The 23,358-nt window shown below is 33.4% G+C and overlaps 1 protein-coding gene across 1 annotated transcript in view; it reads right to left on the bottom strand.

Moving 5' to 3' along the window:
- Positions 1-616: 616 nt before the first annotated feature.
- Positions 617-23,358, bottom strand: part of LOC129233761 (store-operated calcium entry regulator STIMATE-like) — a 37,609-nt gene continuing 14,867 nt past the window's right edge. The window contains exons 4-7 of the mRNA XM_054867740.1: positions 21,521-21,642; positions 14,444-14,556; positions 3,681-3,764; positions 617-829 (exon numbers count right to left, since the gene is read on the bottom strand). Coding sequence (XP_054723715.1) covers positions 617-829; positions 3,681-3,764; positions 14,444-14,556; positions 21,521-21,642 — 532 coding nt within the window. The remainder of the gene's footprint in view (positions 830-3,680; positions 3,765-14,443; positions 14,557-21,520; positions 21,643-23,358) is intronic.

The raw sequence follows: 23,358 nt of genomic DNA on the forward strand, positions 1-23,358 counted from the left end.
AGCAACTATTATTTTGCTTTTTTTATGGTTAAAAACCAAGCTTTAAATAACAGAATACACAGCATTTGAATTTCGGAAATATGAGTTTAGAGGTTTGATGACAGGGTTTCCACGCAATCTCAAAAGTGAAATTTAGTGCCCTTTTCGGTACTTTTTCGGGACTATTTGAAAAAAAACCTTTGTAATCATAAAAAAGAAACCCTCTCAATTTTTGTAAACATTCATTGTACAGCTTTATAAGGATAATTCGCTTGTATTATAATAACTTGATTCTTGTAAAGCTATGCAATAGATATTTACAAAAACTACAATTTCTTTCTTATGCGACAACAAAGGTTTTAAAAAATAAAAAAAAATACAGGTGCAAAATTTTTGTGACTCTTTTGAGAATTTCCTGACCTCTGGAAACATAGGATCGTGTTCAGGTATTGATTTGGTGAAGATTGATTTTTACCTTTTACAATTAAACTATCAATATTAACTATTCTTGCTTTGCAGAGGATATAAATTCTTTATCATCGGCTTTGACTTAAATTTCAAAACTCAAGATGGAATGATTTCGGAAATGCAACAAGCTAAGTAGGTCATCTCAGAAGGTTATGAAGTACCAGACAACTCAGGAGACCGAGATGAGCATTGGATGTCTTTGCTGGCAGTTGACTTCAACTGCTAAAGGGTCATCTTCGCCTGATAATAAAATTTCAGATTCTGAGCAAGACTCTTGATCACTCCTTTCGTAATGGATCTTTACTTTACCATTTATGACTGACTGCTTCCAACGTCCATGCTTCTGCATTAGGAAGTTGTCAACAACCCAAAACATAAAAACCTGGAAATAAGTGTAATTTCAACTTTTATTATAACTCAATATTAGCCCAAATATATAAGAAACTACAAAATCTGCACAAACATACATTAGAACTACCACCTTCAAAAGAAATACTTCATAAATTTGACACACATAAAAAGTTAATTCTACATTGTACTTTCTTATTACTTGCAGGTAGTGACTGCAATACTGGTATACCGAATACTGGTATTTCGAGCAATTTTACAATTTCGTAATACCAGTATTTGCTGGGGTAAAATACCGGTATTTTCGGTACTAGCTTAAAGTAATAAGTTTCAATTAAAGAATTTTTAATTTAATTTATTATAAATCTACTTATATTTTAGATGTACATTTTTTTTTCCATGGTACAGTACCAAATTCAATCTATTGATGTAAAAATTTGGCTTCAAAACCACAAACTAATAGAATATCCTTAAAAAAAATATCAGAAAGGTTGCAAAATGATATTGTCATTACTAGATGGTGCGATGAATCGCATTTTCGTACACAGTGTTTTTATTTTCTTCATTTCTAGGATCATTCACTTTCCCTTTTGTAAAATTTCATTTCGATTGTAATGAAGAAAGCAGTTGTCCTATGAACAATTTATTCCAACCCTCAATTGAAGTAATACTTAATGATCTTTTTTAACTATGTCTTAACTGTGCTAAATTTTGACAAAAATATTTTCTTTGTTAGCATAACAAATGGTAATTTATTGTCACCGGTATTGATTGGTGTCCTGTATCTGGCTTTATACATGGCAAGATAACATTTAGAAATTATATAGTGCTTTGAAAATTTTAATATAGGTAAAGCATAATCAATTGAAACATATTTAGAGATGTTTACGTAGTATTTGAAAAGAAAGCAAAAATGAATAAGATAAACTAACAAGATCAAATTTATAGTCAAGTTTATCGTAAATTTAAAAAAAAGGGCGCATGAAAAGCAAACACAAACATCTTTTGCTCAAGAGAAAATGATGTTAATATTAGGACAATATTGTCTCTCCGAAAGAAAAAACAACTAGCTATAAATTAAAAAATAATAATAAAAATACACACAACAAAAGAAACACACACTCACACACAAAAAGATTTATCCAAAAATAACATGTAAAAGACCAAATTATTTGAAGATGAAGGACTTCTAAACAATTAGAGGAAATGTATCACGCTTTATTAACAGTACCACCCACCTGCGTGAATTCAGGAAGAGTATTTTCAACAAGTTGAGCACTAAAATGAGTTTCAGGCTTAGAGACAATTCAAAAAATGCATTTTTGTTTAATATTATTGATTTTTTATTAGGGCATTTGTTCCCTCTCATTTTATATTTGTTCACTATACGTTTCCATAAAAAATGCAATTTTTGTATAAAATTATGACAGGTGGCAACGAAACAATATATTTTCAAGCATTTTTGAGAAATTTCAAATACTGGTATTCTGGTATCACGTTTTAAAAATACCGAATACCGGTATTAAATTTTTGGTCCGGTATTGCAATCCCTACTTACAGGGTATCGCACACGGATTTGGGGGTCAACACAAAGAGCCCTCAGTGTTAGCACACATTGCCGATCTTAATAAGGGGAATATATTTAAAGACTGGTAAGATTCTAACTCCTTTCAAGTTCTGGCTGGGCTAGTGCTTGTATGTTTTTTGTCTTAAATTTACTTTTTAAGATTTTTGTCTCTTCCGATCAGGAAAGTTTATGCTAAAAACAATCAAATAAATATTAATCAAAAATATTAACAAGCAACTTTTTAAAATATTTTTAATGTGAATATATTAAAGGTTGAAAATTCGCAGAATTTAAATAATAATATATACATAACAATCAGCGCTCACACTAGGATTTTCAAATTGTTAGCCAGTAAATTAGCCAAATATTTAAAATATTAGCCAAATTTCAAAAGTCTTAGCTAAACAACTATCAAATGAACAAAGTATAATTTTAGAAAGTAAAAATGCAAACACTTGCTGCTTATGTTTCAAAGACGCAACATAGCATACACTTGCACTTAAGAGAAATAAGAATTGTTTGGCAGGTTTTATTTTCTGTAGCAGAATTTATAACAATTTTGAGGGGGTTTTTTTCCTCTGTGGAATTTTTAGAGAATTTCCTTTTTGCCAAATTACAGTTTGTTTTGCTGAATTTATGTTTTTATTGCATTCGGCACGGACGCGAATGTTTAGCGTGGGTCCTGACAATCATGATTTTCTAAAAGAATTTTTCAAAAAAATAAATAAATAATAATAAAAAAAATGTTTACATTAAATAAATAAACAATTTGAACATTTCATGAACATCTAGTTATATGAATTTGCAGTAGCATACAGACATCACATTTGTTAGCATTGCAGAAATTAGGGAGATTTTTCTAAATTCATACCATAAAGGCGACTCCGAAAAGCAATCAAAAATTAAATTTTAGAAAAAATTCTCTAAAGCTTAGTTTTTATTCAAAAAAAAATCTAAAACAATTAATTTGAGCTTTTCTCATAGATATCTATTCATAAAAAAATAATGGACAAGATCAGAGACATGACAGTATGGTCGACTTTTTAATTTGGGTGATTTGACGTAGAATAATCTATAAGTTTTTAAAAAAAAGAGAGATTTTTGCCATTTACAGCTCATAAAATAGAAAGAAAAATTACATTGTTTAAACTGATTTTTCGAGACTAACAAATAGCTCCAAACATTGTGAATGCTCACAAATTAACAGTTCGTAAAAATCGAGCATCAGCTGGATTTGTTCTATTTTGATGACCATGTAGTGTGTAATAATATTAACCAAATACATCTATATTTTATATTACTGCATTAACTTACTTACATTTATAATGAAAGGTATAATAAGGACCACAATCGCTACTTCTACTTTAGGATCGGTGATAGGAGACATGATTATTTTTCTCACCTGTAAAATTCCACAATTTAATTGACACAGTAATTGTTACATTTAGACCAATTTTCAAACTTCAATAATAAAGATAGATACATTTTTCGATTTTCCCTCTCACTGTTTTCCTTGGATTGTCAACCTTAATTCTTTGTTGCTTCCCTGCACAGATTAAATTATCAAATCCATGAACTTTATCTCAAGCTTACCACTTGGATGGCTCTTAAAATTCAGGCATCTTCAAAATTTCAGAAAAGAAATTTCGTGACTTTGTTTTAATGACCCCCTTCCTCTTTTAAGAATATCAATTTCTCAACAGAATAGTATGTTTTTCCAGCAGTGCAGTGATATTTACAAAATTAAAAGTTTAAAAGGTACATAAATTTATGTACATCAACTAGTGAACTACATAAAAGGATAACAATGTCAAAGATCTGTTCAAGGGTTTCCTCATAAAAATCATTAAAAAAAAGATACTTAAAAATGGTTGTTTTCTGACTTAAAAGTATCAACTCAAAAGAAAAAAAGTTACACCAGACAGACACCTTTAAAAAGTTAAAACAAGCTATTAAAATAAAAGCTATTAGATTTTTTTTTGCATCAAGTATATCACTCCCTTATCGTTAACACTGGCCAAGATTTTTATTTTAACCTGAATTGGGCAGAAAATGGAATAAAAATCTTCATAACTAAACGGGGGTAGATACAGAGTTTTACTTTTGGGGAAAAAAATATCTATATCTTTTTTATTTTCATAAAAATAGAAAATTTGGTAGTTATATTATAGAGTATTTTTAGCTACAATGACACTATAAAAGAACCTTTATGGCCAAAAGTCATACATGATGATGATTCAACCAGCCAATAAACATGCCATGACAATGTTTCAACATTGAGCAAACTCCTTTAATTATTGAGTCTTAAACACAATTTAAAAAACATCAATATTTCACCTCATAGTATAGGATATGATTTCAAAAACTGTATAAGCAATAACTTTTAGGTTAATAGCAGAACATGTAAGAATGAAGTTTGGACATCACTCAGCACAATGGTTTATGTCAGTAAAATGTGCTAAAATTATTTATTCTGATAGAAATGGACATACAATTTTGAATAATGTAAATTTGCTTCCATCTTTCATAGTTAAAATTTCATTCATACATTAATGAAACAATAGTGGAGCTCAGACATAATTTAGTTGGAGAAGAAACGAAAGCATTATTATGTAAAACTATACAAAAGCAATTTCTCACTGATCAAATACATTTTTAAGTAATTAATAGTTTTTTTTTTTTTTAAAGTGTGAAAACATTGCAGACACAGCAATGTAATTCCATAAAGAATGTTTGGTACACATTTTGTGCAATAAAATATCTGCAAAAATAAATCCACATTCTGAAGAATCTGTCACAAATAAGTAAAATTTTTTTATTTGATATTTCACAAGAAAGTAAATGGACAAAATAGGCATCTACAAAGACAAATTAACTACCTGTTCCCAAAACGCAAAAAAAAAAAAAATATTATATATATACTGTCGACCCTGCTTAAACGAATACCACCGGTTCCAAGAAATATTGTTCAATTAAGTGGGGAAGTTTTTTCTACCTTTCCTGGTTAACAACTTTTGTCTTAAAACGGAATAATAAATCAATATCCAAGTAATAGAAGAAATTTTTTTCCTTAAAAAGCATTTTAAATAAGCTAAGTAATAAAAAAAAGGATAAAAATTAAGTATATACTATAATAAAAAAAGCACGTATGAAAATTATAAATATGTAACTTACAACTTGAGGTATTAAATCTTTGTTTCCACACCTTTATTCAGTTCATATGTTATGGAGAAAGTTCACAATAGTGAGTTCTTTGCTTAAAGTATTTTGAGAACACTTTTCTAGCTTCAATTACTGTATTTTAAGTAATTCACTCAATTTCTTATCGTTAGTTATGTTTATATTTCCTTGTGTTTTTTAATTTATCGACTGTCTGTTGGTAATGGCAACAATAAAAGAAACTAGATAGAGTATAGTGGAAATGCTTTGATGGAATATGAATGTTATTTTTCCCGCCTGTTGTTTGACAAAAAATACTATTTTAACTTTTTAGGTCAATAATTGCTCTTATATTTAATTCATTTTAAACGTATTCAAAATTTTTCTCAGCAAAATATATGCGAAAGCTGATCACTATTATTTGATTAACCAGGGAAATTATTCGATTAAGCGGGGATCTCTAACATTACACCTATGGGGAAATATTCGGTTCTGGGAGATTTTATTTGTATCAGCAGGGTATTCGTTCATCCGTTACCCGATTAAGGGGAGCTGACAGTATATATAATATGTGTGTACATAATAGGGCTGGGCGATACATCGATACATCGCAAAACACCGGTGTCAAGCAATCATCGCCACGCCGGTGTTTATATTTACTGTTCTTCCGATACACCGCGATTCCCGGTGAAACGTGATGTATCACGATACATCGTGATGCGCGGCGATGTTTCCAACGGCATCAGAACGTCTGAGCGAACCACGATGCTTGCGAAAGACCGCGTTCGTTGAAACACCGCGATGCGTCGGAAGGAAGAACAGCCTCATAATGATTCGGCAAGATTGCGCACGCTCGGGGCCTTCGCGATTTGATAGACATAGTATGTCAATTTAAGTGAAGGTTTATTATCATTTTGTATGTTAGATAACATTTTACATATTTGCAGTTTTCATATCATTGTTCCTTAATGAACGCTAGAATCCGTGACGTAACTAGTCTTGGAATAGAGAACGGCACGTGTAGTGGGCGTTGCCCATGACGTGACTAATTTAACGTCGATTCTACTTGAACATGTGACGTCACGTACACACGCTTCGGGCTTGGCCACTGAAGATCACGATCAGGTAGCATTGAAGTGAAGATATGCTAATGAGATTCTGAATATAAGCAAAGCTGTTATCAGTTGATCTCTCTCTCACTTCTTGCACAGCCTAGACGCGTTGGCTCATGTCAGGCAAGCCAACTTGCTGTCTGTTCAGCAAGCTTAGGCTGTTAGCCTTTTTTTTTTGTTTAATTGAAGTAGTATGACGTTTGTCCATTGAAGACTTCGTTCCTCATGAACGATAGTCGGGTCAACTGATAACACTTATTAGTCTAAGTCAACGGGGTATTTGCAATAATGATATACTTATCCTTATTTACTTTTTGTCAAAGCTATATACTTTGTTTTTAATCTTTTAATAAATTAATTGATGTTTAATGAGCTATTAGTCTTCAATTATACTGTTTCACGAACTCCAATTTCACTCTGCTAGATGTATTACGTTGTTTGGGCAAGAGTTAGTTTCAATCATACCTTCCCATCCAACAAGGGGTTACGGGCCCAGATTGCCTTTCCCCTGTAGAGTTCTTTGAAAGTGAATCAGTTGTAAATTTTTTTGAGAATAAAATTTTATTTTTTTTCGAGCAAATACCGCTGTGCAAGAAAGTTTTATTCGGGGAGGCCGTAACAAGCGATGTGTAAGAAAATGGTGTTAGTCGTTTCCTTTACCGATGTTTTTCAGTCAAATTACGAAATTTCATAGAGATCTCGGATGTTTGTGGAAAAGCTACACTAGTTGATATTTGAAGCGGAAATTTTTTGGAAGTGAACTCTTTTTCTACCTAATGGAACTGTAGGATTTTTTCATCCAAGACTCTTTTTATCGCGCATGCGAATTTAAAAGTCAAGATTTATAATGGCTACTTCTGGGGTTACCATAGAGCCACTTACGAATGAAAATTATACGGAATGGGCAATAAATGCAAAATTCCTTCTTATGGACAGGAATGCGTGGTTCATTGTAGATGGATCGGAAAAAGTGCCCGTTATCAGCAAGGAAGCCGAAATCACCGCTAGAGATGTTCGCGATTACGAAATACGAAGAAGAGCCGCGCTGTCAATTATTTTTTTAAATATCGACCAAAGTTTAAAGAAAATCATTGAAAATATAGAAGATCCTGCGGAGTCATGGAAGAAATTAAGGGATCATTTCTTCCCTAATAATCGATGCGTTCAAATGCAAAATTTTAATCAATTAAATCAGTGCCATCTTGAAAAGGGAGAAAAATAAAATTTATTCGCCGCTCGCCTTCAACGAATTTTTGATAACATAAAATTAGCTTATCCAGAGTTTCCCGAGGATTACCTGACGTTTCACCTTCTCCAAAATTTACCTAGATCATATGACAATATTGTCCAGAACATTCTCACCCGTCCTGCACCTGAGTTTAGATTCGATAAGGTTGTCATTGATCTGATAGTAGAAGAGGGTCGCCAGAACCTTAATATGGAGAAAGAAGCCAATACATATGCTTATATGACAAAGATTATCTGCCACTCGTGTGGCGAACAAGGCCACATTAAGCGTGTATGCCCAAGACGGAAAAAGTGTCATCCACCACGGAACCACCAAACGACTCAACGAGGTTATCCCCGAGAAGTCTCACCCCAGCAGAGGAGTGACAGACCCAATCGATGGAACCGAAGTAGAAACCGAAGTCGAGGTCGCCGATGGAATTCCAAAGGACGGAGACGGTCATTTTCCAACGACAGACGTGAGTACGAATTATATTTTGTCTCTGAAGCTAATTTAAGTCATTCAGGCACAGGGCGATCTAGGAACCTATTTACCTTTGATACAGCCGCCTCTCATCATTTTTCCTTTAGAAAGGACTGGTTCGTGAATTTTGAGAAAGTTCGCGATGTTCGTATGGCGGTAGCAGTAAAGGAGAAAACCTTTCCAATTGTCGGAAAAGGAGATGTTAAAGTTAATTTTGGTGAAAAAACTGTAATTTTACAAAATGTATTGTACTCTCCCCAATTACGTCGTAATATTTTATCTGGTACTAAATTTGACCAGGGAGGTGCAAAATTTGTAGGGGGAGGAGGTTTCGTGGAGGTATCTAGCCAAAAGGGTCCAATTTTTAAAGCAAAACTTGAAAATGGCATGTATATTGTTGAAACTGTGGATAATGAAATCTCTGAGAATAATCATGTAGATAAGAATCCCATTCCTGAAAATAATTCAGTAGATTTGAAAACTTGGCATAAGCGATTTGCTCATGTGAACGTAGATTCTATCAGACAAACCGGTGATTTAAAATCCGTTAATGGTTTACCCAAATTTAAAAGTATAAAACTAAATTGTGACAATTGTAAAATCGGAAAGTTCAAACGCGTTAGTTTTAAGTCTATAGATAATATTCGGTCGAAACGACCGATTGAACTCCTTCACGCTGACGTTTGGGGACCATATAGTGTCAAGGGAAGGAATGGAGAAAGATATTATTTATCCATAATCGATGATTTTTCTCGGAGATGTTCACTTTATCCAATTTGTAATAAAGGCCTAGCTCCTGAAATTTTGAAGTACCATATTTTAAGAGCAGAAAACTTTATTGGTAAAAATGTAAAATTTGTAAGAACAGATAATGGGTCTGAGTTTGTAAACAATGAGTTTGATGATTTTTGTAAAGAAAAGGGCATAAAGCACGAATTAACTGTACCAGTTACTCCGATGCAAAATGGAGTAGCGGAAGTCTTTAACAGGGTGGTAGCTAACGCAACTCGCGTAATACTTCAAGAAAGCGGATTACCACAAAATTTCTGGCCTGAAGCCATGTTATATTTTGTCTATACGTGGAATCGCGTCTGCCACAAAAACCAGAAAAAGACACCTTTTGAACTGTACGGAGGCAGAAAACCTTCGGCTCGTCATTTAAGAGCATTTGGCACAGTTGTATTCGTAGCTATACAAAAGAATTTAAGAAATAAACTCGATGCAAAAGCTCAAAAAGGAGTGTTGGTCGGTTATGCTTTTAAACGAAAAGGATATCGTATTTTTGTTCCTGAACTCAATAAAATTATAGAATCCATAGACGTGTCCTTCAAAGAAAACACTTTCTACAAAGATGAATTCGCGAACGTAAAAGAGAAAGAAAAAGTCACCCCAAATTGGCCTCTCACTCAAGTCGAAAGTTCTGACCTTGACGAGACGGCAGAAGAATCTGTTTTCAGTGAGGAGGGGGAAACTAGTCAAAGCGAATTACAATCAGAATCAGAAAGCGAAGTTGACGGGAAAAGTAAACCTTTAAAAAGTGTAACTTGGGTTAGAAAAGTTAGACCCAGGACGGATAGTTCTAGGAATGATATTTATTTTTTTGAGAAAGGGAAAAATACCAGATTAAGATCCATGCATGATGTTCACAAATATTGCAATAAACATAATATCGCGTATGATCCAAATATGTTTAGTTTCGTAGGTAAGGACCTATTTGAAGGTGAAATTTCCGCTAATAGACCAAAGGTAGATTTGAATTCTTCATGACTAGCGGAGGATATTAAAGTTCCGAGTACTTACAAACAGGCATTAAAATCAAAAGAATGGGATCAATGGAAGGTATCAATGAAAGAGGAATATGACGTGATGTTAAATCGCGAGGTGTGGAAATTGTCTGAATTGCCTGAAAATACGGTACCAATAGGATCGAGATGGGTTTATTCGGTAAAGAAAAATGAGGAAGGCCAGGTAGTACGTTTCAAAAGTAGATTATGTGCTCAAGGTCATACTCAGATCAGGGGCCTAAATTTTTGGGAGACCTACTCTCCGGTGGTCCAATTCGGCATAATTAGATTTTTTTTCGCACTATTGGTAGTATGTGAAAAATGGATGCATGTTCAATGTGATATTAAATGCGCGTATTTGTATGCACCTTTAGAGGAAACCATATTTATGACACAACCTCCAGGTTTTGAAATTAAAGGTAAAGAACATTTATACTGTAAACTCAAAAGGGCTATATACGGCTTACATCAAAGTGGCCGTTTATGGTATTATGAAATGGAAAAAGTTTTGTGTAAAATTGGTTTTTCTAAATTTTCAAGTTGTAATTGTGTTTATTTCAATGAATATGTAATTTTACTTCTTTATGTCGACGACATTGTTTTAATTGGTAAAAATGAATGTTATATAAATAGCGCAATCAACATGTTGAATGAATACTTCGATCTAAAAGTATTAGGAAAAACACGCAAATTGCTAGGGGTAGATTTCTTAAACGAAGAAAATGATTTGTGTTTAAGTCAATTGGAATATATTCAGGAAATTTATGAACGTTTCGAAAATTTTAACATTCCTGTAGCATCTTTACCCATTAGCAAAGGAGTCATTTACTCAAATGTTGATTGTCCTAAAACTGATGAAGTAAAAGAAATGACAAAATATCCGTATAGAAATTTAGTAGGTTGCTTAGCATTTGTAGCAAATAGAACTCGTCCAGACATCGCATATGCAGTAAATATTTTTAGTCAATTCCAATCAAATCCTGGTATAATTCATTGGAATGGCCTTGTCAAATTACTCGGATATGTTTGGAAAACGAGAGATTTAGAACTAAAGTTACAATGCAGCAAAATTCAATTGATTACTTTCTCGGATTCTGACTTCGCGTCAAATCGAGACGATCGCACATCCTTAGGCGGACAAATTGTTTTTCTAGACAAATCGCCGATTGAATGGCGTACATTTAAACAGAAAAGTGTAAGCTTATCCACTATGGAGGCTGAATTTGTTGCAATGACAGAATCCGCTAAGGAATTGATGTGGTTTGATAGGGTATTAGATGAATGCATCGAAAATAAAGTAATCAAAAGATCTAAATTTAAATCTATTCTTTTTGTTGACAATCAAGCATCAATTGATTTTGTAAATTCACCTATTGAAAACCATAGAAGCAAACACATAGATGTGAAACTATTTTTTATTAGAGATCTAGTTTGTAAAAATGTTTTTGACATTAAATATATTCGAAGTAAGGAAAATTTGGCAGATATTTTCACGAAATCTCAAACCCGTTTTGAATTGCAAACATTTATTGAAAATATTTATTGTGAACAAAAATAACATTGTTTTTAAGAAATTTTTTTTCCCCCAAATTTTGAAAATGTTTTTTGTAACTCTTGACTATTCGTATTTGCACTTACATCATATGATATTTTTCATGTTAAATCTCTTACAAGGTGAACAATTTGATTGATTGTTATCTTCGTTAAAAGTCAAGTAAAAGCCACTAGATCGTTTTCCAGTGGGGTAATTGATGAAGTGAGTAGGGTTAATTAATTTTTGAACAGAAAAATTGTAAAATTGTTAAAATTACTTTTTCGAAATATTTTAAATTTTTTTTTTACCTAACAAGTATAAAAATATTAAAACTGGAATTTTAAATGGTCACAACTTTAAGGGTCAAATTTTTAAAGGACCAAAAGTTTATGATAAATTGAAAAAAAAAAAATTGTTTGAGTTTCTCTTAGCGATGAAGAATGCCTTATGAGAAGTTTAAAATAGAACTCAAACATAGTATATCAATTTTTTTTTTCAAAAATTCAATTTTATCATTGATAAATATTAGAAATCCTAGAGTTTTTTTTATAATGTATTACGTATGCTGATTTGAACAGTTACTTGTGTATTTTTTTTCATGTTTTTCAGACAAATGTGTACAAGGAACTTTCAATTGAGAAGAAATTTAAATTGATTTAACAAGATGAACTTTCCTCGAACATGAACTGTTTTTTGATGTTGTGTTTCTCGGACGTTACGGATCTCCGGAATTCCTTTTTGTTAATGCTGAAATAAGTGTTCTAATAATTGTTGTTGTTCTATTAACATTGTTATTGTGTTTTGTAAAAGGATATGGCTAAATTTTTAAAGATTGTTTAATATTATAGTTTTCAAATTTTTTTAGATTATCAAAATGATAATGGGGAGGCCTTGATAGACATAGTATGTCAATCTAAGTGAAGGTTTATTATCATTTTGTATGTTAGATAACATTTTACATATTTGCAGTTTTCATATCATTGTTCCTTAATGAACGCTAGAATCCGTGACGTAACTAGTCTTGGAATAGAGAACGGCACGTGTAGTGGGCGTTGCCCATGACGTGACTAATTTAACGTCGATTCTTCTTGAACATGTGACGTCACGTACACACGCTTCGGGCTTGGCCACTGAAGATCACGATCAGGTAGCATTGAAGTGAAGATATGCTAATGAGATTCTGAATATAAGCAAAGCTGTTATCAGTTGATCTCTCTCTCACTTCTTGCACAGCCTAGACGCGTTGGCTCATGTCAGGCAAGCCAACTTGCTGTCTGTTCAGCAAGCTTAGGCTGTTAGCCTTTTTATTTTTGTTTAATTGAAGTAGTATGACGTTTGTCCATTGAAGACTTCGTTCCTCATGAACGATAGTCGGGTCAACTGATAACACTTATTAGTCTAGGTCAACGGGGTATTTGCAATAATGATATACTTATCCTTATTTACTTTTTGTCAAAGCCATATACTTTGTTTTTAATCTTTTAATAAATTAATTGATGTTTAATGAGCTATTAGTCTTCAATTATACTGTTTCACGAACTCCAATTTCACTCTGCTAGATGTATTACGTTGTTTGGGCAAGAGTTAGTTTCAATCATACCTTCCCATCCAACACGATTCTCCCCGGCTCGCTGATACACCGCGATGCATCATGATGCATCGGAAGAACTGCCTTCGTAGATACATCGCGAATGACTCGGCGAGACTACTCGCTGATACACCGCGATGCATCGGAAGAACTGCCTTCGCAGATACATCGCGGATGACTCGGCGAGACTACTCGCTGATACACCGCGATGCGTCGAAAGAACTGCCTGTAATACATCGCGGCTTATGATGACTCGGTGACTGAAGTCCAAGCATCGCTTCTCGCAGCCAATGGCGAAGCATCGTGATATTATGTCGTTGGCAGGGCCGTAGACAGGGTGGGGACAGTCGGGACAAATACCCCCCGAAATTCTAGGACACAAACTTTTTAGTCCTTCCCTTTTTTTAGTTTTTCCTTCTCCACTCAAAAGAAAAAAGAAAAGAAACAACCAAGACTCTGAATCCTCTAATCAAAACGTTTCCCCTTCACCTTGACCTTGCTACTTCTTTCTTTAAGTCAAACCCCTTCTCTGACTCCCCCCCCCCCCCCGCACAAAAAATGCGCAGTGGACTGGGGTCATTGTTTAAATGGGGAATGTCTTCCAAAATATGAAATTAAAATGAATCTTCTGTGTTTTTATGTGGCTCATGCTTTTTCAGACCTTGCGCCTTACCCCACCCCCTCCCCCTTGGTGGACACCCTTGATTTAATGAAAAGAAAATACATCGAAATATCGCGATGTATCGGAATATCGCGATGTTTACTCGCGATGTATCGCGATGTTAAAATCTGCAACATCGCCCAGCACTAGTACATAATATATACTTAAGTTTGTTTTCTTTCAAAGTGTCAGCTTAAAAACATGTTTTAAGCATTTCGTTTCATGATATTGAGCAAAATCAAGTTTTTTTCATTTGCCAATGAAATATAAATCCAATTTTGAGATTAAAATAACATTTAATGAACATTTTTGAAACTTTAATTGAAATTCCAGTGAAAATATTGCAATTTTTGGATTCATCTTTTAAACAAAAGAGCAATTTAAGAAAATTCATGAACAATAATATGAAAACAAATCTGAGGAACTAATAACAATAATAATCTGTCATGATAAAAATTGTCTGAAAATATCTAAGCACACATACATTTGCTTTTGCTCTATTATAAAATAATTTATAAAACAAATTAATTACCTGATCCCAAAACTTCAATTGTATAAGAAGGGTAATGAGTATTTTCTCAATAAGCATGAGAGCAATATATACAGCACATTGAGATAACCATGCATAAACATAAGGAGCTTTTCCTGAAATAATGAAACAAATTTGAGAGCTTTTATGTTTTGCTATTCAAAGAAAACAATATGATAAACACAGATATTCTTACAATTCTTTGTAAACCAAACAACTTTGTAGAAAATCGTAAATTTTACACTTGGGAAATTCCTACGTTCTAATTGCAAAAATATTGGCATTCTGTAAGTGACTTGTATAAGACAGTACTTCATCTTTGGACAGTGTTTGATCCCTACTTCATAGCTTTAAAACAAGTAATGAAATAACATTAAATACAACACTGTGCTACCTGATGCAAATGCAACAAAACTCACGGAGCAAGACACAAAGGGGTTACAGTGGCCCTTTTGATAAAGTATTTGAAGCCCTATATACAGGGGTGATAGTGTTCTCAAGTAAAATTTTCTGAAGAAATTTTCTGAAACTATGAGGAACCCCTCCCTCCCCCCTGTAAAACTCTTCAAATATGCATATAAAAATTATTCAAATCATTGATAAAACCAATTTAAAAGTTTTTTTTCTTCAAATAATTTTTTAGTTTTAGAATATGTTGCATACTTGCCAACCTTTGAAGAAAAAAAGCAGGAGATTTCACAAAACATACATAGATGATTCACCAGTGACATATTTCACATCGATATTATTATATTCTGCTTTTAAATGCTGTGAATATTAAGTTTGATATAAAATAGGAATTCTTCTAACATTTGAGCTAATTAGTACAAATACAACAAATGTAAAAAATACTGCGAATGAAAAATCAAATAATAAAGAATGCATTTGCTTAAAATTTGGTATATTCCCCAATTTCTCTTTAAACGTAACTACAAAAATTTAATTACAAAAATCCGGGGAAAATACAGAAAAATATATTGAAATAAAATGTAAAATAAGTGGGTGTTGTGTAGCACATGCTGACCAACTTTCAAAATAATTCAAATATTTTCAAGATGCAAAAAAATTGAAATCGGCTGAAATTTTCGGCAAAGCACGTGCTTCCTTGAACATGCAAAGGTGGAAAGTTTCAAAAAATAAAATTTTACAAAATGAGTTATTAATTGGATAAATTAAAAGCAATTCAAGAAGCCAATTCCTCTAGTGCAAAATAAATTCAGCACCAACTAAAAAATAAATTTCGAAAAAAGAATAAAAATCGGAAATTGTCAGATTTTCCAAAAAAAAAAAAAATTCCAATTTTTGTAGCATACAAATAAAAACAGGGAAAATGGAGTATTTAAGTTGTACTCTTTTCTGGCATTCCTACATATTGTGCTCAGGAAAAAATGGCGCAGGATCGCGCATAATGTAGCTTTGTTGCAAGTTGGTGCAGAAAACCAATTTTGGCTTTCTCTAGCCTAATGAGGAACCTGCATGCATTTTTTAAATTTTTTTAAATGAAAATTTAGGCCATTTTATAACGATAGACACCAGTTTCAGTTCATTCGGGCTGCTAGTTATTTTTTAATTAATTCTTAAAGTTTCCCGATTAGCCCCGCCCCCTTAGTTTCCCGATCTCCGCTGATGACGTCAAGATTCATTCTCGCTCCCCGCTCCTTCTGGCACTGGACACACGTGAGTATATAGAACTTCGCTAGCATTCTCAAGATGACTACACGCACAAACTGCCGAACTGCAAGTAACACTGTACCTCATTGAAACCTTCAGCATCGTGAACAACAAGTTGAATATTTTTTGTGTACCAAGAGGAGAAGATAAAAAAAATAGTGCAATGCCATCAACACTATTTAAAAGAGAGAGAGAGAGAAAAAAAAACTAAACTATTTTTCACTCTTCTGTTGCAAAAATTATTTTGTAGAAACTAACATAATTGTATATTGATTATATAAAATAGTTTTGCTTTTTATAAAAGCTATCCCTGATCACTACTCTTTCTTTTTTTTTTTTTAATTCTTTGAATTGAAACGAGTTTATTTTCTTTGATGATAGAATGTTATTTTTCATGTATTGCGATTTATTTCATTTTGCTCTGCTTCAACTATTGCATTCAAAATAGTTATTGAAATCAAAAGTCTCGATTTAAATTTTGAGTAATCTTTAAGATTAAAAAAAAAAAAATGGGTTTTTGACTGATTTGCATCAGCATCTCTAGTCTGCAAAATTCATGAATAAACATCTATATATATAATTCTCTTACGTGCCGGCAAATGAAGGGGTGAATTTCTAAACCTCTGTTGGCAACACTTCGCCGATAAATCATGTAAACAAACTTCTACGTTGTTTTGAAATCTTGAATCACAGAATACTCAACGAACTTTTTTTTTTTTTTGAGATGAGTTTGAGTCGGGCTGTGGCCCATTTCAACCTTAATCAGCAAAGAAAAGCTCAAAGAAGGCAGGAAACCGTTCTTGAATCCAATTTAAGACGAGCCATTTCCAGAGTTGTATTCTCTGATTCGCTGCCGATAATTTTTAGCGGCTGGGGAATTTTCAGTCAGCAGTTCCTTCAACAGATCAGGTGCGTCACACAATGCCGGTAACCGCACCTTTCCGTCATGGCAACATTTAGTATATTTATTTGCAGTATTACGCTCTTTCTGCCAATAAAGAGCACCACAAAATTCGCATTCTTCACACATTGCTCCACAATCATGTTCATCGGCAATGTTGTTTTGAACGCGTAGGCGCTTTGAGCGTCGTCTATTCTCTGCTTCAGTACGACAGTTCAGTTCAAAATGAATAACCGAGAAAGAATTTACTTTATTCCTTTTATTCTCAGCTGAAAGGTTTCGCCAAATTTGTTTAGGGTTATAGTAGTTTTAGTATTGTGCAAGCAAAGTAGCCTTGGCGAGTTTTCGCGTTTTTAGTTAAACCATTTTTTGTTCGTGACGTGGCAAGGATTCAGAATAACAACAAGAAGGACAAACGTTTGAGAAAATATGTTTGGTGCTCTCTGAGCCTGTTTTTAGTCATGGCCAGCTCTATGTGGCATTATCAAGAACAAGATCTTTTGAAGCAGTGTCAGTTGTGGCTCCCAAACGGGACATTTTTAATTGTGTATATGAGGAAGTTTTCTCAGATTAGAATATATAAGAGTGTAAATATGTAAATATATAAGAGTGTAAATAATGTAAATACATCCCTCGGGGGAGCCTGTAACCCCTAGAGGGCGCGTCCCCAGGTGGCGGATAGGGGAATGCCTTCATTGGTTTTCCAATGGGTGGTAGAAGGGAAATAAAATACCTTCCGCGGACCAACAGGTAGAAGTGCAAACTCTCCAAAGCAATGACAGACACTTTTGTATCTATAATGGTAAAGTTGTGCACATTGCCAAGGCAGTCATCTTACATACAGCAAAGTTAAACTGTCGAAAATCTGGCTAAAGCAGACAAATTAACATTATGAACGTAATTTTCATATTGGTTAAATGGATGGTGACCTAAATGCAATTACCAACTTTAATTTTTACGGAAAATTTTAGCTAGGCTAATGTATTGGCATACAGCGAGCGAGCGAAGCGAGCATGGATCGTGAAGCGATCCACAGGGAACTGCGTAAGCAGTTCCGGGGGTTGGCGAGCGATAGCGAGCAGGGGGCGATAGCCCCCTAGTAATAATAAATGGATAAAATACTTTAGGAGCAAACAATAAAAATGCGGAAGAAACGCAATGAAGAAATAATTAATTCTGAAAAATTTTTAATGTTAAATCACATTTCTTTTTTACTTCAAAATATATTGAAAAAAGTACAAGATTCGAAAGTAATTACAGTAAAGATTAATACAGTTTTCACTTATTAATTCGTATTACTTTGCTCTGCTCTAACTTCTGTGCTCAAAATCCGGGCCCATACGAACAAAGAAATGAAGTTGGTTCGTTGCAACTTCAGTGCACAATAGACGAACGTCTTAGTAATTTAATTGTTAATGAATGAAACAATCGGAATTATATAGGTACTAAATATTAAAAAACTAGTAAATGAAACTTTTATTTATATTTATTAAGTGTTAGCTTTTAAAAAGCAATTTTCGAAAAAAGGAATACTGTTAAAAAACTAAATTATATTTATCTGTAAAATGTCACTGTACAAGATAAAAAACAAGCAATAAAAAATTAATTCAGCGCGCATTGAAATCAATCTGAAAACATGTATAAGCTTTTAAAAGTACAAAAATAATGAATATTAATGAACCTAACACATTACGTGTAATATTTCAGATCAATAATATCAATTTGAACTGGCCGAAATAAAAAAAAGAAAGATACAAAGAGAATAGGGTTCTTTCCGAAATTTAAAAGAAATATTTTTCCTGAAAGAGCATGATTAAAAACATAGGATTTGACCATTTTTAAAATAATTTGACAAAGTTTAATGTTCTTAAAAATTATTTTAATCGGTGCACAGATTCAATTTCCTTTTTTTACGCTTCTGCACATGACATCACAAGTGATGCAATACCATTCAGTGATGCCATTAGCGCAGAGCACAATATTTAATTTGCTTCTGAATTATCATAACCTGGAAACGCGCTAGACAGCAAGCGTAAACATTCAGCGTGCTAGTGGAGTGCGCGCCAAAGTTCATCACTTGTGATGTCATAAAGACCACGCCTTGTTTGAAAAATCGGACATTTTGAAAAATTAAATAAAAATTAAACGTTTTGAAAATAAAAGATTTTCCTGACTCCGTGTTATTTCTTTTTCATTCTATTAACTTCAGTGACTAAAAGTAGTACTTTTGACTGATGGAAACAACACCATTAGGGGGAGGGGGAGCGCGTAAATTTGACGATCAAAGATTTAAAAAAAAAAGGTAAAGTTGATGTCTGCTTAATGTTATAAAGTGTTAAATTAAAAAGGTTTATTCCCCCATATTCCATGCGGGGAGAGGTATCTTATTCCTAGCTTTGGGGCACTAGCAGTTTGTTTGATATCTTCTTAATTTATTTTTTGAGCGTCATTATTTTTCATGGCTAAAATGGCAAGTAGTGTTAATTTGCTCTGGCTCGTTGATGATCACAAATACTGTTTTATGAGTGTCAGCATTTTTTGCAAGCTGAGACAGCAGTGTTGCCAGATTGGGGGAAATTTCCCCATTTTGGGGAAATCCGGTGCTCTCTGGGGAAATTCATAAAAATCGGTCGAACGATCTAGGCGCTATGCGCGTCACAGATATCCAGACAGAGAGACTTTCAACTTTATTATTAGTAAAGATAAAGAAAAAGAAATATAAATAAGACAAAAAAAAAATCGAAAATGGGAAGAAAAAAAGTTGCGGAATTTTGTAAGAAAATTTGGCTATTTGGGGAAAAAAAAATTTCAAGAGGCAAAAAAGTTGGAGGAAGTCGATTCATTTTATGAAAATATTAGTGGAAAATAATTTTTGAATTTGGGGAATTTTGATAGAAAACACCGCTTTTTGGGGAAAAGCTGGAAGGGAATTGGGGAAATCTGGATTTGACCATCTGGCAACACTGTATGACAGTCACTCAGGGCCTAACTAAGGAACAGGCCTACTAGGCCTGGGCCTGGGATCCCTCTTCCTAAGGGGCCCTGAATTTTTAAAAAACTTGTACACAGCATTAAAAAATCATGTATTTTTTGTGAAAATGAAAAAAAAAAAATCTTTAAAGTAAATGTTAAACATTATTTTGCGTTGGCTTAAAGTGATAGAATAGAGGGGGAGAGGGGGGGGGGGGGGGCTTCAAAAGCACTGTAGGCCTTAGACCTCACTTTTAGTTAGTCGGGCCTTGCAGTCACTGGCACTAGTCTAGTTTGTAAAACTCTGAGTGGTATCTATAAATATGGAAATAAATCTTCCATTTTTGTTTTCTTTATTAATTTTAAAATTTTACTTTAACGTGAATTTGTTTTGAATTAGTTAATGATGTACAGTTCAAAATAAGTTCTTCTTCTGTCGAATTTTTCAAGGGGGGGGGGGAGGTTCAATAAACCCTACGCCCATGACATATGGAGGTGTCAATAAATGCTCTGTATTTATTATATTGTGTAAACAATTGTACTTTGATGTAATTTACTTGTGAATAAAATATTGATGTCCAATTCAAAGTAAATTTTCTTGTTGTCGGGATTTTGGGCGTTGAGGATGGGTGATTCAGCGAGGATGTACAACTCTTCCTTTTCTGAAGATTAAAATAAGAGCACCTTTGTTTTCGATAAACAACGAAAATCCACGCTGCACTCCTATCCTCTTCGTTTCGACTCCTTTGGAACCAGTTCCATTGTAACCCAGGGACTGAATCTTGACGTGATGCATGCTCCTCCCCTTTTTGTGTCACGTGAGCTTCGCTCCGTTTTAAGCTAACTTTAAGTTGTAATTTTGAAGAATCCAGGCCAGTTTTTTAAAAACTGAGTTGATTTTTGGGAGTTTTAAGTATTAGTCCATTCAAATCAGTCAACGTTACGCGATTACCCGACCCATGCAGGTTCCTCATTGTCATAGAATTCCTACTCCTGAGGAAAAATTGGTTTCAGCCCTTATTCTTCTGCATAATATGGAGTTCTACTTTCCCCTGGCATTGATGGATGACTAGAAATGGGCGCCATCTATTGAGAAGAAACTGAAACTTTTTGATGATTGATTGAAAAAAAGGGAGAAAATGGGTTAAAACGGGAAATCGGGAGATTGACGTAAAAAACGGGAGTCTCCCATTAAAAACAGTAGAGTTGGCAAGCATGATGTTGTCAGCCCAAAATTTTTAGAAACAGAACTCAAAATGTTCGGAACTTCTTATATATGCTAGTTCTATACTATCAATTAGGTTTGAAAAATCTGCTTAAAAAGATAAATAAAATATAAGAAAAAAAAATAGATATGTATTGCAATTTTTTAAAAGCTTTAGATATCCCAGGTTTACTGCGACTTAATAATAGAGAGAGGCACTCTTTTTCATAATTCATACAAATATAAAAAAATACGTAAGAACATACTAAAATTTTTTGCAAATGTCAGAGTTTGAAAGTCACACACACAGAGAAAGGGGAGAAAAACATCTTACCATATTCACCAAAAACTAAGTGATCCCAACCTTTTCTTCTTGAGATATGTTGTGTGAGACGAATACCAATGAAAATAATAAGAAGACCAATAGATGAATCTAGCAAGAAACTAACAATGTACCTAAAAAATGGATCGAATTAATTTTACTAATGGGAAAAACAAAGTTATTTTGAATATTTTACCTGTTACAATGAATACAATTTAAACTGTTTGATGGAGATGAACAACTCAAATTATTAATTCAAAAAAAAAAAAAAAGAAAGAAAGAAAGAAAGAAGAAGAAGAAATTATTGAAAAGTCGTAAAATAAGAATTCTCTGAAACATTGGTAAATAAGTTAAACTATTGTTTACATGGAAATACTTTGTTCTATTATTAATGGTGCACTTATTCTTATTTTCGTTTTATTTATTGGGAGCAGTGAAATGGTCCCGAATGTATGAAAATCAAACAAAACAAAATAAAAAAGGCTGAACCCTTGAGGTGCAACTAGAATTTTCTTACGGAAGACATGCTTATTCCATAGATAAATATATCCATATACAGTAAACTCCTGCTTATCCGCGGAATTGGGAGACGCAGGTGCCGCAGATAATAAAAATCACGTTTAACCGGCAAAAAGGCTAAAATCAGAGACAAAAAAGGTAAAAATTGTTCTTCCTCAAAAAACTAAGATGATGTATTGATGCATAATACTTTCTTTAAACAGTGAAAATATATACAATACAGTTAAAATGTTTTGTATTTTTGCACAACAGAACTTCACACCAATTAAGTTTAAAAGTGTCTTTGCAATGAAGAAAGTACAAAAAATAAAATAAATGACACAAATACAACTGAGTTTAAATTTACAGCCATTGGTATTTGTGCTTTTTACTGCGAGAATATATGTTTCTGATTGTTGATTGACTCGATGTTAATCGGGAGTTTACTGTACTAGGAACAGCAATTTTAGTCCTGAAAATCCTTCTCTTTTGAGCACTAAGTAAAAAAAAATTACAGATCAAATTTTAAATTTTGGGACTTAAAGTGCAAAAACCTGTGAGTAGGATTGCTCCAGATTAAATATGATGGCTTGTAAGTAGATAAGTATGATACATTTGTCCGAGAACTGCTAAAAGAAAGACACTTGATTACTTACGCATTATTATGGACATATATGTGGTATCATTGTTAGCATATTTTCTAACACAGATTTTGTTCTTCTTGGAGTAGGGACTGTGATTCTTTGTTTAAATATTGTTCTTGTAAAGTAGTGTTTGGTGTTCTTTCCATGTATGATTTTAGTTGATTGAAGTTTATACTTAAGTCTCTAATTGAAATGTTTTAATTAATATACATTTCATATTCACTACCAGGGGCGCCGACTTGCAAAAATCATTGGAGGGGCTGGCCCAGTCATCACCGGGGGTTTAGGGGGTTATGTAATCCCATGGAGGTTTCCCCCCCCCAAATAAAGGTCGATTGTTGTGCCTTGAAAATGCCAATTTACATATTTTCTGGTGTGTATAATTTAAAAAACAAACAGTATGTGGCATGGCGTTTTCAAAGTAAAACAATCCAAAAATTGGTATGCAAATTTTTCTGGTTCAACTAGATCATGTCACTTGTCTTAGTAAGAGACATTTTTTTGTTCCATTTTATGGGGAGTCATGCAGTGCCGTAGCTAGGCATGGAAAAGGTAGGGCGCTTGACTTGCATTGAAGGGCACTGCCAGAGACGCCGACTTAAAAATTATCGGGAGAAAGGGGGCATGCCGCAGGACATTTTCTAAATTTGAGATGAAAAATAGTGAATTTTAAAGTTTTTTTAAAATCATATAATCAACATTAGAACC

Source organism: Uloborus diversus, unplaced genomic scaffold, assembly GCF_026930045.1.
Source record: "Uloborus diversus isolate 005 unplaced genomic scaffold, Udiv.v.3.1 scaffold_701, whole genome shotgun sequence".
NCBI classification, from domain to species: domain Eukaryota; kingdom Metazoa; phylum Arthropoda; class Arachnida; order Araneae; family Uloboridae; genus Uloborus; species Uloborus diversus.